At 41.5% G+C, this 18,393-nt stretch overlaps 1 protein-coding gene across 1 annotated transcript in view; it reads right to left on the bottom strand.

Annotated features, from left to right (window-relative positions):
• The window catches only part of NR3C2 (nuclear receptor subfamily 3 group C member 2), a 367,598-nt gene that overhangs the window by 60,727 nt on the left and 288,478 nt on the right, over positions 1 to 18,393 (bottom strand). The window contains 3 exon segments of the mRNA XM_047799634.1: positions 12,056 to 12,200; positions 13,420 to 13,705; positions 13,707 to 13,771. Coding sequence (XP_047655590.1) covers positions 12,056 to 12,200; positions 13,420 to 13,705; positions 13,707 to 13,771 — 496 coding nt within the window.

The following is an 18,393-nucleotide window of genomic DNA, read 5'->3' as shown; positions in this document are numbered from 1 at the left end:
TCACAATTGCTGGTTTTGGTGGCATATTTGTATGTGGATGATTTCCTACCTTTACTAATGTTTGCCTTTACTGGTGAATGAACTTATTGCAGAACAGACACAGACTCATAGACTTTGTACACAAACTTACGGTTACCAAAGGACACAGATGGGGTGGGGGGGGGAGGGGTGAACTGGCGATTTGAGATCGGCACATGCACACTGGGGTACACTGAATGACTGGCCAATGGAGACCTGCTGTACAGCACAGGGAACTCTACCCAATCAATATTCTGTGATGATCTACATGGAAAAGAATCTGAAAAAGAATGGATGTGTGCATATGTGTAACTGAATCACTTTGTTGTACAGCAGAAACGATCACAACGTGTAAACAACTCTACTTCAATAAAATTTTTTTAAATGGGAAAAAATAAAGAAAAAGAAAAGAACTATACCTCAATAAAACTTTAAAAAATGAAAAAAAAAAAAGAGAATGACCTTGGACTCTTTAAAGCACCAAAAGGTCATCCATGGGGCTAACCAAGGGCTCTGGCAAATCCTCCGAGAGAGAGCTCTCAGACTGCACCTTACTATTTTCAATACCACTTTTTTTGTGTGTGTGGTCCTACCAAAAAAGGTCCTGCAAAAGAGGATGATGTATGTTACCTGAGTCACATCCCCTGGGGATGTGGCAGGTGGGATTTCTTCATGACTCGGCTTTCACTTTTCCCACCTTTCCACCCACCTGCCACTAGAGCCTCAGCCCCAGGTTTTGTTTACTGTTGAACTCCCAGCACCTGGAACAGTGCTTGGTGTATTCAAGTTGCCCGAGAGATATGTGTCCAATTGATGCACTGAGGGGACAGCACTTGTCTCCTCCTCCCCAGAGTGGTCCAGAATGAGAGGCAGGGTTTGAACGCCCACCTGCAAGAACTTCCCTTCTCTCATTTACTCTGCTGAAATATCTGGAAGTAACTTTGGATTCCAACTCTGCCTGGCATCAACATGCTAGGTTGATAAAGGGGAAGAAATATTTTTTAAAAAGGGAGAGAAGTAGTTCCCATTGTGGCTCAGTGGTAATGAACTGGACCAGTATCCATAACAATTCAGGTCCGATCCCTGGCCTCACTCGGTGGGCTAAGGATCTGGCGTTGCCCTGAGCTGTGGCGTAGGTCACAGACTCAGCTTGGATCTGGCATTGCTGTGGCTGTGGCCGGCAGCTGTAGATCCAATTCGATCCCTAGCCTGGGAACCTCCATATGCTGCGGGTGTGGCCCTAAAAAGCAAAAAAAAAAAAAAAAAAAAAAGGAGAAAAAGAAAACATTTCTCATTTGAGCACTTAACTTTGCTCTGCCCCCGCTACACTACTGAATGATTCTTTCTTGTTTGTAGCTTATAAAACCTCCTCAGGCCCCACTGCACACGCCCCCCTCCCCCAAGTCCTCCCCGCCTGGCCTCCTTCGGGTGGCAAGATATCCTTTACAACTACTTTTGTGCAAAAGAAAGTTCCACTTTTCAGTGTTTCTGCCCTTTGCAGACCAAGAATGCCCATTTTCTATTTAGGTGCTGTTTGGAGGTGTGTGTGAGACAGAGAGAGATGGAGAGAGACAGAAAGAGAGACAGAGACAGGGGTGGGGGTTGGGGGGAGGAAGGAAGCAAAGAGGAAGAGGAGGGAGTTTAGGTCTTCCTGACACTGTCTGAGTGCCTCTAGCGCCTGCTCAGGGTGACCTCAGGGGAACATGTTTGCTCGCTCAGGAGGGAGTGAGGAGGGCAGGCCACGAGGAAGCAGGGAGGGGAGAGGGAGACAGGGGTGGCCTGGGGTTATAAACTACAGAAAGCACACAGTTCAGGGTCCCAGTGAGCAGAGGGAGGTAAGAAATCCCATCTGAAAGCAGAAGTAAGGGAACCAAAGAGGGAAAGCGAGGCAGGGGACAGAGGGGCCGGCAGCAAACTGCGGGAGTGAAGAGGATGCTGAACCAGGTTCCCCCGCGCCCTTGGCCCCCTCATCAGCATCCCTGCCCCTTGTCTGTCACGGGTCCTTACCCTGGTGGAGCCAGGGTCCCGGCACAGAAGTCATTTCCTGTGGCTCAGGAATATCAAGCAGACCCCTGGGGAGGCGAGGGCGGGGCCTGTCGAATGCTCCCTCCACCCCCGTGGGCTCCTTGAGGACTGCACTGATCCCAGCCCGGACAGCAGGGATGTGGCCTGGAACGCGCAACAGCTGGAGCTTTAGGACCTTAGGTTCAGGGGGACCTTAAGTGAACTGTCCCACGGGCAAAGCGGCCTGGGGTGAGCTCCTCCTAAGGACAGCTGGATGATGGCAGCGTGGTGACAGCCAGAGGGGACACAACACGGACAGGCTGCGCTCCCGGAAAACATGGCCTGAAACGACTGATAATGGAGTCCTGAACTTTTCTACTGGTGCTGCCAGTACAACCAGCACTGAACACAAGGCCAGTGTGGGCTGAGCTGCCCTTCCCTCCCTCCTGAGCGAGCAAACATGTTCCCCTGAGGTCACCCTGAGCTGGCACTAGAGGCACTCAGTGTCAGGAAGACCTAAACTCTCCCTCTCTCTTACCAACAGTCTCTGAACCCAAATAGTAAGAGGTTCAGAACTACAAGGACAGCGAAAGATCACCTCAAATACATTTTTTTTTGTCTTTTTGTTGTTGTTGTTGTTGTTGTTATTGTTGTTGTTGTTGCTATTTCTTGGGCCGCTCCCGTGGCATATGGAGGTTCCCAAGCTAGGGGTCGAATCGGAGCTGTAGCCACCGGCCTACGCCAGAGCCACAGCAACGCAGGATCCGAGCCGCGTGTGCAACCTACACCACAGCTCATGGCATCGCCGGATCGTTAACCCACTGAGGAAGGGCAGGACCGAACCCGCAACCTCATGGTTCCTAGTCGGATTCATTAACCACTGTGCCATGATGGGAATTCCTCAAATACATTTTTAAAACTGAATTTTTTTTTTCTTTTAAAAAAATTAAACTTAGTTTTTACTAGAGTATAGTTGATTTACAGTGTTGAGTCAATTTCTTCTGTACAGCACAGTGACCCAGTCTCATACACACATTCTTTTTCTCATATTCTCTTCCATCATGGTCTAGTCCGAGAGACTGGATATCGTTCTCTGTGCGGTACAGCAGGACCTCATTGCTTATCCATCCTAAATGTAATAGCTTTTTAAAATTGGGCTCTGACTTGAAACAATATAAACATGCTTTTAAATATGCTTTGGTCAAGGGGGAGGGGTGGACGGGGAGTTTGGGGTTAGTAGATACAAGCTATTACATTTAGAAAGGATAGAAAATGAAGTCCTACTGCACAGCACAGGCAGCGATATCCAATCTCCAGGGACAGACCATGATGGGAAAGAACATAAAAAAGAATGTATATATATGAATCACTTTGCCGTACAGTAGAAATTGGTACACTGTAAATTAACTATACCTTCATAAAAAATTAAAAAAATAATATATACTTTTGATTCTAAAATATTGGCAGAGGCTTAAAAGGGTGTAATACTCAACCTTCGTTTCAGAAATTCCTAAAAATTGAAGAAATTTCATTACAGGCCTAAATGGGAGTTTTAATATGTGTACTGAACTTGATAAGAAATTCGTATACTGGCAGTGATCTGGAGCCATATGTGATAAGCTGTTTCAAGGTAAAATTGAATAATGAATCATTTAATACATATTTGAAAAGTTTTGCATTTATAATAGGAAAAGTTCTATTCTAATTTAAAGTATTAACTCATGGCTTCACCCCAGTGTTTAATGAAAATTAGAGAGTGTTTTCCTTAATTATCCCTACTTCCCGTCTTCCCTCCAACTCCAATAAAGCCAGTACACAGCTGAAGGATAAGACCTTTGGGGATTTTCAGATCTGCTTCACGTCTGAAAGCAAACAAAAATGATCAACGGTCCAAGTTTTTGTCACCATTTTAAATAAAGCAACTCCTCTGATGGTGAAAACAATGTGCTCGCACATCCCACTTCTTTACCAGCAACTTCACCCTTTTATGTTCCTCAGCCTAGGTCAGCTCTCCTCCTCCTCTATTTCCTCCCCCTGGATGTCACTAGCTGAACCCATTCCAGGGAAACCTTCCCTGTCTAGTCCAATACCTCCAATTAATTGCTAGCAAAGCACTCTTCTTTCTTTTTGCTTTTCTTTTTTCCTTTTTAGGGCTGCACCTGCTGCATATGGAAATTCCTAGCTAGGGGTTGAATGGGAGCTGTGGCTGCCAGCCTACACCACAGCTACAGCAACATGAGATCTGAGCCTCAGCTGCCACCTACACCACAGCTCATGGCAATGCTGGATCCTTAGCCCACTGAGCGAGGCCAGGGATGGAACCCACACCCTCATGGATGCTACTTGTGTTCATTACCTCTGAGCCACAAAGGGAACTCCTCTTCTTTCAATACTTATCATGATAATCATTTTAGGATTTTTTTGATAATTTCTGTCTCTTCTGTTCAACTATAAGGTCCATGAGATGGGATATATATTTTTCACTATGCTAAAATCACTGCTCAAAGAATTGACAGCAGTTAGTAAACATCTCCTCAATAAATACAGGATGAAGGATGCAAAAGAGATTAAACTTTAGTTGCAGCCCATCCTCTGCAACTAATTTGTTTCCCTACAAAACACAGGTTCTGTAACAGTACCCTGGGATGGAGGGACCACACACAAGCTCTATTCATTGGTGAGATTTTATCAAAAGGCTTTATGTCATTTCTAAATGTTTAATGGGAATAGGTCTCCCCTCTCCCTCTGAAAAATGCAGCTCTGTACCACTCTTTCTAGATGAGAAAAACTTAAGTCTAGACTGGGGTTAAGAATAGAGGACAGACGCTCATTCTAATAATTACATTATATCATATTATTTAACTACTTATAACATAAGTAGGGTTTTTGGGTTTCCATTTCCATTTTCAGTATTTACTAGACAGACAAATACATGGATCTTATGTGACCTTTTTAATTTTTCTTTTTTTGGGGGGGTTCTTACTTCCTGTTTATTTCTAAAACCCTTCAATGACATTAATTTTCCCAGGCTTCAAACATAAGGTACTGGAGTTCCCATAATGGCACAGCAGAAATGAATCTGACTAGGAACCATGAGGTTGTGTGTTTGATCCCTGGCCTCGCTCAGTGGGTTAAGGATCTGGCATTGCCGTGAGCTGTGGTGTAGGTCAAAGACACGACTTGGATCTGAGTTGGTGTGGATGTGGCGTAGGCCGGCAGCTGTAGCTCCGATTGGACCCCTGGCCTGGGAGCCTCCATAGGCCATGGGGTGCAGCCTTAAAGAGCAAAAAATAAAAAATAAAAAAAACCAGGTGCTTTCTCCTAAGTTCCACTTGTTACAGAGGATTCTTACGATTTTGCACTTTGAAACCTGTACACTTGGATGTTTACACACAATTAAAAATTAATAGGTGACACCAAAAGTATCAGTGCCAACAACAAAAACAGATAACTGGACTTCATTAAAATGGAAAACCTTAATTAAAAATCACATCACAATCCAGGAACATGGAATATCTTTCCATTTCTTTACATCTTCTTTGATTTCTTTGATTAAAGTTTTATAGTTCTCGGCATATAGGTCCTTTACCTCCTTGGTCAGGTGTATTCCGAGGTATTTGATTTTGTGAGGTGCAATTTTAAAAGGTATTGTATTTTTGTATTCCTTTTCTAATATTTCATTGCTGGTATACAGAAATGCAACTGACTTCTGAATGTTCATCTTATATCCTGCTACTTTGCTGAATGTATTAATCAGTTCAAGTAGTTTTGGGGTTGAGTCCTTAGGGTTTTCTATGTATAGTATCATGTCATCTGCATACAGTGACAGTTTGATCTCTTCTCTTCCTATATGGATGCCTTTTATTTCTTTTGTTTGCCTAATTGCTGTGGCTAGGACTTCCAAAACTATGTTGAAGGGCAGTGGTGAGAGTGGGCATCCCTGTCTTGTTCCAGATATTCCATGTTCCTGGATTGGAAAAATCAATATTGTAAAAATGGCCATACTACCCAAAGCAATCTACAGATTCAATGCAATCCCTATCAAATTACCCATGACATTTTTCACAGAACTAGAATAAACAATCCAAACATTTATATGGAACCACAAAAGACCCAGAATCGCCAAAGCAATCCTGAGAAACAAAAACCAAGCAGGAGGCATCACTCTCCCAGACTTCAAGAAATACTACAAAGCCACAGTCATCAAAACAGTGTGGGACTGGTATCAAAACAGACAGACACACCAATGGAACAGAATAGAGAATCCGGAAATAAACCCTGACACCTATGGTCAATTCATCTTTGACAAGGGAGGCAAGAACATCAAATGGGAAAAAGAAAGTCTATTCAGCAAGCATTGCTGGGAAACCTGGACAGCTGCATGCAAAGCAATGAAACTAGAACACACCCTCACACCATGCACAAAAATACACTCCAAATGGCTCAAAGACTTAAATCTACGACAGGACACGCTCAAACTCCTAGAAGAAAACATAGGCAAAACACTCTCTGACATCCACATCATGAATATTTTCTCAGGTCAGTCTCCCAAAGCAATCGAAATCAGAGCAAAAATAAACCCATGGGACCTCATCAAACTGAAAAGCTTTTGCACCGCAAAGGAAACCAAAAAGAAAACAAAAAGACAACGTACAGAATGGGAGAAAACAGTTTCAAATGATGCAACCGACAAGAGCTTCATCTCTAGAATATATAAACAACTTATACAACCCAACAGCAAAAAAGCCAATCAATCAATGGAAAAATGGGCAAAAGACCTGAATAGACAGTTCTCCAAAGAAGATATACAGATGGCCAACAAACACATGAAAAAATGCTCAACATCGCTGGTTATAAGAGAAATGCAAATCAAAACTACCATGAGATATCACCTCACACCAGTCAGAATGGCCATCATTAATAAGTCCACAAATAACAAGTGCTGGAGGGGCTGTGGAGAAAAGGGAACCCTCCTGCACTGTTGGTGGGAATGTCAACTGGTACAGCCACTATGGAGAACAGTTTGGAGATACCTTAGAAATCTATACATAGAACTTCCATAGGACCCCGCAATCCCACTCTTGGGCATCTATCCGGACAAAACTCTACTTAAAAGAGACACATGCACCCGCATGTTCATTGCAGCACTATTCACAATAGCCAGGACATGGAAACAACCCAAATGTCCATCGACAGAGGATTGGATTCGGAAGAAGTGGTATATATACACAATGGAGTACTACTCAGCCACAAAAAAGAATGACATCATGCCATTTGCAGCAACATGGATGTAGCTAGAGAATCTCATCCTGAGTGAAATGAGCCAGAAAGACAAAGACAAATACCATATGATATCACTCATAACTGGAATCTAATATCCAGCACAAATGAACATCTCCTCAGAAAAGAAAATCATGGACTTGGAGAAGAGACTTGTGGCTGCCTGATGGGAAGGGGAGGGAGTGGGAGGGATCGGGAGCTTGGGCTTATCAGACACAACTTAGAATAGATTTACAAGGAGATCCTGCTGAATAGCATTGAGAACTTTGTCTAGATACTCATGTTGCAACAGGAGAAATGCTGGGGGAAAAATGTAATTGTAATGTATACATGTAAGGATAACCTGACCCCCTTGCTGTACAGTGGGAAAAAAAAAAAAAATTATAAAATAAAATAAAATAAAAAATAAAAAGCACATCACAGGATACTATCAAGAGAGTGAAAAGACAACCCACAGAATGGGAGAAATCTGATAAGGGTTTAATATTCTAAAATATAATAAGAACTCCTACAACCTGAGGACAAAAAGACAAACAACCTAAATAAACATGGGAAAGGACTGGAATGGACATTTCTTCAAAGAAGCTATACAAGGAGTTCCTTTCGTGCCTCAGTGATTAACGAATCCAACTAAGAACCATGAGGTTGCAGGTTTGATCCCTGGCCTCACTCAGTGGGTTAAGGATCCAGCGTTGCCATGAGCTGTGGTGTAGGTTGTAGACGCGGCTCGGATCCCGCGTTGCTGTGGCTCTGGCGTAGGCTTGGCAGCTACAGCTCCAATTCAACCCCTAGCCTGGGAACCTCCATATGCAGCCCTAGAAAAAGGCAAAATGACCAAAAAAAAAAAAAAAAAAAAGAAGCTATATAAATGGCCAACAAGTTATGAAAAGAGGCCCAACATCATCAGTCATTAAGGAAGTGTAAATCAAAAACACAATGATAGCACTTTGCATCTATCAAGAGATAAGTCAGGCAGGGAAAGACAAATATTGCATGATACCATTTATACATGGAATCTAAAACATCTAAACAGAGAGCAGAATTGTGGCTGCCAGGGGCTGGTGGGTGGGGGACGTGGGGGCAGGTTGCTTAAAGGGACAGAGTTGCAACTAGTAGACAAATAAGTTGTGGCGATCAAATGCACAGTATAGTAAACACAGATAACAATACTGTATTGTAATCAACAAATTGGTCAAGAGACTAAATCTTAATTATTCTCACCACATCAAAAAGAAATGGCAATTATGTAATGTGACAGAAGGGCTAACTACTACAATGACAATTGTGCTACAAGATATAAATGTAGCAAATAACATCTGTAGACATTAAATTTACAGTGTCATACGACAAAGATATTTTGTTACTTGACACAAAAATCCCGCAAATACTTTATCCGGACTAGCATAGCTATTTAAAAAATGAAAAAAAAAAAAAAACCCAGAAAATAAGTTTTAGCAAGGATGTGGTGAAATTGGAACCCTTATTATCTTGTTACTCTTTTAACTTGCACATTGCTTGTGGGAATGTAAAACTGTGCAACTGCTGTGGAAAGCAGTTCAATGGCTCCTCCAAAGTTACATGCAGACTTACCATATGCCCCAGTAATTCCATTCCTAGGTACAGACCCAAAAGCAATAAAAGCAGGGACTCAAACATGTACTTAGATGCAAACAGATAATTATATACAAATGTAATATATACATATAGAGCAGTATCATTCACAATAACCAGAGGCAGAAACACCCCAAGTCTGCAAATGTATAAACAAAATGTGGTCAATTCTCTTTATTTGGTAAAAGTAACCACGGTAGTCAAAGTATATAAAGTTGTTGCAGACACTGAATTAGCTCAACAGCTGCTCCTCTGAGGGGACATACAGGTTGAGGGTCATCAGGGTTCCTGATCACAACATTGTCACTGGCTGATGTAGACACAATCTTGTTTTATGTGTGTTTTGTTTAAAGACCCTTATTAACATACATTGTTGATCCATTAACACTGAACTCACAACCAGCAGCACTGTCACTTGTGTCTGAAAGACGCTTACCTAACACCTGTATTTTTTTCCCTAAGGCACATCATAGCCTTCTTGCACTTAGGAATAGAGTGCCTGTCAGCACTGCTTGCGGGTAATTTTAAAGAGTGAAATCACCAGCAGAAAGCACAGCAACGCAAGAAAGGTGGCACTCACTAGACCACAGAAAGTATACTTATTAAGAGCATGAGAGCTGAGCTGACAGGAGAAGGCAGAATCCCAGATGAAACATACAGGCTGGTTGACTTAAGTATACTGCCTCTTTGCGCTGCAAGTACTGACTTTGGGATTACAGATAAATGCAGGTGCAGGCCAATTCACAAGTATGGAATCTGGGAACAATGAGGTCAAGTCTATACATGTACAATGGAATAGTATTCAGCCATGAAATGAGATTCTGATACATGCTATAATAAGGGTGAACCCTGAAAACATTATGCTAAGTGAAATAAGATAGAAAAAAAAGGACACATATTATATGGTTTCATTTATATGAAATAGAATAGGCAAATTCATAGATCAGAGGTTATCAGAGGTTTGGGGACAAGGAGGATGTGGAGTTACTGCTAAACTGGATCCAGAGGTTCTGTTTGGGATGATGAACCAAGTACTGCAGATGGATAGTGCTGATGGTGGCACAGTAGTGTCAGTGCAATTAAGGCTACAGAATGGTGCACGAGAAATGGTGAAAATGGAAAATTTTATATTGTACCTATTTGATGACAAAGAGTCAACAGAGTCACTGAATAAGATTAAACTACACCCTAATAAAAATTTTTTAAAACTATATGAGAGCTTAGTAGTAAGGCTGTCATTACAACTACTGTTTGGTAATGATATATCAATATAAAGTTAATAAGTTAAAATCCCACTCAAATCACTCTCCCTTTCAAACTCCTTAAATTCACAGTATTTTTGGTCCAGGATTACTAATTATTTCAGCCATAAAAGAGATTCTTAAAAAAAAAAAAAAAGGATTAAATGGATCACTTGAATCTTCTGTTAAAACAAAATCTAAAGGAGCCCATGCTGGATGGTAGATTCTTTTTTTTTTTTTTTTTTTTTGTCTTCTTAGGGCCACCACCTGCAGCATATGGAGGTTCCCAGGCTAGGGGTCTAATTGGAGCTGTAGCTGCCAGCCTACGCCACAGCCATGTCAGATCCTTAACCCACTGAGCGAGGCCAGGGATCGAACCTGCAACCTCATTGTTCCTAGTCAGATTCGTTAACCACTGAGCCACGACGGGAACTCCTGGATGGTGGATTCTTATTTACCCACACTTCCTCTTAAAATAAAGACCCTCCTTAATGTGTTTTCCTTTGGGTTTACAGACTATATTTAAAAACAGGCTTATTATTTAATAATATCAGATGATGACTGTGGAAAACAGGTAAATTAAAATGTGCCTGTCAGTTGTTTGGCCTCACTTCATGCTTTTGGTGCAAATTTATTCAGCAGTAGGTTATTCCTTCTGATTATCTGCCAAAAGAAGGGTCAGCCCAAGAGCCAACAGCTGATGTTCCTAATTTGCCTTGGAATGAAACTGCCTCCAAGGTCCACCATGCCACGGGGGGAAGGTAACTCCCAGGAAACTGCTACCAGGACAATTTAGGCATCTTGGCACCAAATGGACACTTTTCACCTTTTCCATCTTCCACTGCCCATCTATTTCTCATCTGCTTCCTTCCCTGATGAAAACCCCTATTTTGATATCTCAAGGGACAGCCATCTGTTAGGATACGGTTGTCATTTCTGTCATAATTCAAATGTTCTTTTTAAAGTATTTCTTGACCCAACAATCACAAAGAAAGGTGCTCATGTCGAATGCAAACAATATGAAAAGGGAAAGTTAACACAGAGAGGAACTCACGGCCAGAGAAAAAGCTATTACAATTCTTTCCATCTTCTTTAGAAGCATCCTACTATGAAAAATGTCTCACTACTGAAGAAGAGTTTGGCTTCTTTTATGACTGCAAAGAGGGGTAATTATGATTGTCATGAAAACACACTGAGCAGCTGTATACTGTTAACAAAAGAATCATTACATGAATGTGCTCAAAACCTGGCACTTTATACATTCACATTTCCTAGAAATACGACAGTCTTCCCAACCAGAGTAGATACCAAAAGAGACTGTTTTGGATTAATTGTGGCTTTGTACCAACCAAGTTTTGGGAGCCAAGTGAATCATTTTTCTTTGGGACAATTCTCACATAATATTATATGAGGTCTACCTACACTGATTTATACATCCTCAGACATGTGCACTGTAATTTTGTAAAAAGTAATTTTTAAGTTCTCAACTGATAGATTTTTCTTTTTTCCTTTTCTTTTTTTTTTTTTTTTCCTTTTTAGGGCCATACGTGCAGCATATGGAAGTTTCCAGGCGAGGGGTTGAACTGGAGCTATAGCTGCTGGCCTATGCTACAGCCATAGCAACACAGGATCCTAGCTACATCTGAGACCTACACCACAGCTCATGGCAATGCTGGATCCTTAACCCACCAAGGAGGCCAGGGATTGAACCCACATTCTCATGGATACTAGTCAGATTCGTTTCCACTGAGCCACAATAGGAACTCCAGATTTTCAACTCCTAAAATGTGTATCAGTGGAGTCTTTCACAAACAGACAGCTGTTTAGGAATCATTTTTAAAAAAAAGCATAACGAATAACTCTTCAGCTTATTTTATGAAGGCTAATTAATAGGTACTTACTCATTAAAGACTAGGTCTGGTGCAAAATAGAGAAACTGGCTGTTCGTATGTTTGTACGATCTCCAGCTCAAGGCAAATGATGACAGACACATCCAAGAATACTGGATTAGGGTAATTTGGTCCTCGAGAGGCAAGTTTTTAAATCCTGAAGAACAGAACAATTAATCACAGAAATACACTTAGCATTTAAGTACATTCCAGGAAGAAGCTTCTTAAGCCAACCCCAGACAACCCTGTTTCTCTAAGTGACGCAAATCAATTCCACAGTGATTTATAAAGCACCTATCGTGGGCCTGGCTCTGTGCAATGTTTCATGTTCAATTCACCCTAAATTCTCCAGGGGAAAGAAAACTGAGATGCTCCTGGGAGTTTCCCTGGGGATGGTGGCCTATGACCCTCTGTTAGACTGAATGAAGTGTTGTTGAGCTGTACGACTTGCTTCAGCCTACTCACAATCAATAGTTTTCAAATAAAGGATAACTGAGTGACTGACAGCTCCTGCATATCTGCAATACAGGTGGAAGACTTTAGTTCTCATGAGTTTGCAGTGGTTGCAAAAAGTATTTCTCCTTGTTTCCCCTTGTCTGGTGTAACACAAGGCTTCAACCAACTTTGGAGGCAGAATAAGCATTCCAGACACTTGTCTTCCTTTCGCCCATGGTCTTCCTTTCTGGGCCTCAAGCTCTTGTTTTGTTTCTTTTCTCACCCTCTGAATCCCCAGCATGCACCAGGCCATTCTTTCGTTTATATAGTTTCACCTGGGCAAGATATTCTCCCAAAGCTTTCCCTAATCTTTTTCCTTATGGCTGCTCATTGACCACAGGTCATCTAAGAAATTGCTCTGGATTAAGCAACTGAGACCCTGCAACTGTAATTCTAAGTGATAATATTACCACAGATTAATAGGGGCCTTATTAATAAAATCCAGCAGCACAAAAATGGCCAGAACAGGAATTTCAAGGACAATTTAGAAGGTATTGGACCTAAGATGCTATTTCTAGAAAGACCAGGCTTCAGTTTGCCCTGCTTATGAGCTGCTCAGAATGGGCTCAGTCTGTGCTTCCACAAACAGAATGTGCTTTACCTTATTAATCTTACTGGGATGAAACTTTCCATTTCAGGCCTCAACATAAGGACTGTCTATGCTATATGCACACTCGAACTCCTAACTCTTAACTTCTCAAGAGACATGAGCACATTCCCCAGAGTTTTTTCTACACACTTGATTACCTTGGCCTTGGGTGGAAAACTGGGTGTCAGGACTGAACAGAGAGCCAAGCTACTTGCACTGTGGCACCTGGTGCAGTCGCTGCCCTGACTCGCCTAGCTCAGGACGCAGAGCCTGAAGGTAGAGGCCGTCCTACCTGGAAGTACCTTTGCCCACTTCACGACCTGGATCATCTGTTTGCCTGCTAAGCGGTTTAGGGTGGAGAGCAGATTTTCGGCTGTATCTGGTTTTGAGCTGTCATAGCCTGCGTACACAATTTCGGGTTCGATGGTTTCGAGGACCATAGACGGGGAAGGCGTGAGAGCGCGTGAAATTGTGGAGAGCTGAGGGACCAGCGCCGAGTTGACCGAGGGCTCTTTTGCGGGAGCGATGTATGTCGTCCCTTCCTCTGGGCTCTGGGGGGGTGGGGGGGGCGGGGGGGGGCTGTTGCTGCTGGGACTGTTCCTCGTGGATCCCTTTCAACTTTCCTAACTTCTTGGACTTTCGAGCTGTGAAGAGAAAAAAACAAAAACAAAAACAATAAGGGCCCATTATGATTATGTCTGGCATGATCCATATCATGTAAAGGGCAGCATTTCTGTATGTTATTTACAGAGTTGTAAATCCTGAATTCTCACTGCAAGCAAAAAAATATTTAATTTTGTAACCTCACGAGGTGCTTAATGGGTACTAAATTTACTGTGATAATCATTTCATAATGTATGTAAGTCAAATCATGATATCGTACACATGTTAAAAAAAAAAAATTCTTTTTAGGGCCGTACCCGTGGCATGCGGAGGTTCCCAGGCTCGGGGCTGAAGCGGAGCTGCAATTGCTGGCCTATACCACAGCCACAGCAATGTGGAATCTGACTCTCATCGTGACCTACACCACAGTTCACTGCAATGCCACATCCTTAACCCACTGAGTAAAGCCAGGGATCGAAATTGTATCCTCATGGATACTAGTTGGATTCTTAACCCGCTGAACCACAATGGGCACTCTCACACTATGCACTTAAAAATTATACCGTGCTGTATGTTGATTACTATCTTGATAAAAATGAATAAATAAATGGCACCACAAAAAGAGTTAAAAAAGATTATGTTTGTGATCCTTTACATGAGGCAAACTATAATCCAATTGACTTCTATGGAGTAAAACATCCTTTTTCTCTAAAGATGTCTTGTTATGCCAGTACCTTAATATTCTTTCATTGTTTTTCTGATACCAGACACTGGCCTAAATGCTTTGTATATATTAACCATGTTAATATTATGACTAGGTATTATTATGAGTCTCATCTTATAATAAGGTAACTGAGACCAGAGGGTAGAGAAATCTGTCCAAGGTCACACAGCTCCTATGTGTAAAATAAAGAGCTCAGAGGAAGGGTAAATTGCTTCATATACTAATAAGTTATATATGCCTCAATTAAATCTTATGTACACCAATAATTCCCACCTATTATCCGCCAAAGAGTTGGCAATGAGGGCTAGACTGACCTGATTGAGTTTATTAGTGCTGTCTCTGCTCCCTTCTTCTGTATTTCCTTTTTTTCTTTGTAGGGCCATACGACAGCATATGGAAATTCCTGGGCTAGGGGTCAAATTGGAGCCACAGCTGCTGGCCTGCGCCGAAACCACAGCAACTCGGGACCCAAGATGCATCTTCGGCCTACACCACAGCCCAAGGCGATGCCGGATCTTTAAGCCACTGAGCAAGCTCAGGGGTCAAACCCAAATACTCATGGACCCTATGTTGGGCTCTTAACCTGCTGAGCCACAATGGGAACTCCTCTGCTCCCTTCTAATTAGCTTTCCCAGGCCCTTTACTTGTTCTCCTTTGGTGCTTCTCCAGCACTAACTCTTCCTGGCACAGTCCTGTGCAACCACTTGCTAAGGCAGAGTAGTGATTTTGTACAGATGCCCTCAGACCAATGTCCCTGCTTCTACTGTGAACTGCTGAGACAGAAAGAGTGGGTGTTCCTCCCCTTTCACAGACCCCACGGGGGTACCCTGGTAAATGCGATGCCCACACACAGTGATTTAAAATTTCTACTGAATGAAGGGGGCCACAATCAATGCCGAAGCATGGCAACAGAATGGAAGGAAGCAAGTATCTGGAGGATTCCAAACTGGAGCCCTAACTAGTAAATGTACAGGAATTAATGCTATTAAAGAAATTATGTGCAAGTTACACCATTACAAACACAATCTTTAAAAACCTCCCCTAGTCTATATTTTTAATGTAAATAAGCATCTCACATATCACATAGCCTAGAATTAAAAAAAATACCACTGCACAGCGATACCACTTTAGATCTTTAGGAGGATGTATGTACAAGGGACCACATTCTGACTGACCCAGAAAAGTCCTGGTTTGTGCTTGTTTCCCAGCATAATTACCAGTAAGTTTACCCCTAAAAGTGTCACATTTTAGACAATAACGAATGTGTGCATCTTAATGAAAGAATCCACATAAACATTAACAGCAACTGCTTTTCTTTCACATTTCTTTTTGAGGACTCTTACAATAAATATGGGAAAGGAAAGACTGGGGAGGTGGGAGAATTGAGAGGTGAATGCGGGGGCTGGGGGCCGGATGGTAGGTGGGTGGGGTTGATGGGTAGATGGATAAATAAGGGGGAAGATGGGTGGATGCATGGATAAACTGTTAAAGGATAAAGAGAGCTCAGAAGTGTCAAGTGGAGCTTGGAGCTGTGGTGATAAGTTACTCTGCAATTTTAGGGTCTTCCATTGTATTGAAGAATTTATTTTAAAATTCTTGAAGAAACAGACACCTTCTACTTAGTTGTAACATGCATGAGGGATTCGCAGGATACAAATTAAACAGCTAGTAGGGCTATGCCATGCCAATTAATTTGATTTTTAAAATAACCATTCATACCTATAATTATGGCATTAGGTATTTACCACCTTCATCACAGAAACACTTACTGCTTCAGATAAAAGACAAACCACTACCCACCAACAGACATATCTGCCACACATTTGCTAAATACTGGAACTACACTTAAGAAATGAGCAAGATATACCTACTATCTTTAAGGAGTCTAAAATGAGCAAAAAATTAAAAAATTTCAATTTTCTTAAATCATTTCATTTCTCACAGACTATCTCCTACTATAAAAGAGTTGAGGCAGAGAGTTCCCACTGTGGCTCGATGGGTTACCTGCCTAGTAACTATGAGGATGCGGGTTCAATCCCTGGCCTTGCTCAGTGGGTCAGGAATCCGGTGTTTCTGTGAGCTATGGTGTAGGTCTCAGATGTGGCTTGGATCCTGTGCTGCTGTAGCAGCTGCAGCTCTGATTCCACCCCTAGCTTGGGAACTCCATACGCCGCAGGTAGAGCCCTAAAAAGCAAAAAAAAAAAAAAAAAAAGTCAAGGCAGAAAAATCTGAGTTTTAGAATTGTTTGAATATTCCATTCTTGTATGCTAATACATAGTGGCTGACAAAGTCCTGCCCAGCAGTGCTGGATGTACAGTAGGTGAGCAAGATGCTTCTGATGAGTGAATGAGCAAATGAACCAAAGAAAAAATAATCAGCACAGCACCTCAAAAACTAGGCAAAATAAAGAAGGAGAAGAAAAGACACAAACACGCAGATAATCCAAAATGCTGGCCAATGGCTGACTCCATACGAGCTTTGAGAAAACCCTCAACAGCACAGACTGGTCATTTAAAGAATCAGACACTTGGAACCAACTACCTCTGTGTCACATAAACTTTTCTCTAAGTCTCAACTGATTCACCTGAAAAATGAGAATAATAGTGCTTTTCTCTCAGATCTCACAGAGGGTTAAAGGGATGAGAAAACTAAAAACAATGGTTGAAAATTCTTACTAACATCTGATTATGCTACTGTGTTACTTCTATTCTTTCACATAATTTTGCAGATATTAAAACGATTCCAGTTCGTTAAGACATCCTTATCCTTTCTAAGACCACATGCAATGATAACCATCATTTGATTGACGAGACATAGCCAAGGGTGATATTCTCAAATTTTATTAAAAGTGATATTTGCTTGCAAATTAATTAGAAAATCCATACTTGTTTTAGGCTTTAGGTCTATAAGGCTGTGTTTATTCTTATGGCTGATTTAAGGTCAGTGCTGTAAAATACCATGAAGAAGAATACTTAATATTTTCTTTAGCATTTAGACGCAAAGCTGTGGCCTGTGGTAGAACCTACTGAACAGATTATCAATATTATGCTTGGCATTTCAGTTACATTTAACTTTATGCTGTGATGTTATGAATACATATGGTACGCTTGGAGTTGAGTAATTATCTCTATTTCATTAGGTAGTTCAAGATAAATAAATATTTTAGGTGTGCAGATTCTTTAGCCAAGTGTATGCGTCCAGTACCTTTTTCTTAGAACATTGGGAGTACAGTTACATAATAATAATACTTACATTACTCAAAGTAGCCCTTCTAAGATGCCTGAAAATTTTATACTGTTCTTTTAACACATGCTGCATTCTAAAATTAAAGCTCCTGAAAACCGTTCATGTCTTATGTATTCCTAAAACACCACTTTCCATGATGCTTAAGGGTACTTAATAAATGTTTGTTGACTAAATTTATTTCATCTTCAAATTTTAATAAACTGTTATATATGAAGCATTAATTTACTTCCATGCAGGAAATGTAGGCACATTTCTGAGATTTTAAGATAAAATTTCTGGGTTGTTAATTATTATTCCTTTTTAAAATTTCTACTGTGCAATGATCCATCTGCAGCGCTATTTCTCTTAAAATGCCACTAACTAAAATAACAGTGAACTAAAACGTATTGAGCACTTGTGCACCAAAACACTTTCCAGAGGTCTTAAGCATCCCAGTGCTCAGCAGGACTCTATGATTAGACAAGATGAGTTCCATTTGACAGGTGCAGAAGATGAAGCACAGAGAGAAGAGTACTTCTTCAAGGTTGAAGAGCTGCTAAACACCAGAGGTCAGTTTTGAATCCAGCCATGCCTGTGCCCACACTCTTTTGTCCTTTTTTTTGGGGGGGTATCACCGTGGTGTATGGAGTTTCCAGGCTAGGGGCTGAATTGGAGCTGCAGCTGCAGGCCTACACCACAGCCACAGCAACACGA

Source organism: Phacochoerus africanus, chromosome 10 (genome assembly GCF_016906955.1).
Source record: "Phacochoerus africanus isolate WHEZ1 chromosome 10, ROS_Pafr_v1, whole genome shotgun sequence".
Lineage (NCBI taxonomy): Eukaryota > Metazoa > Chordata > Mammalia > Artiodactyla > Suidae > Phacochoerus > Phacochoerus africanus.
Note: the sequence above shows the minus strand (reverse complement) of the source record. Positions and strands in the feature narration are given on the sequence as shown.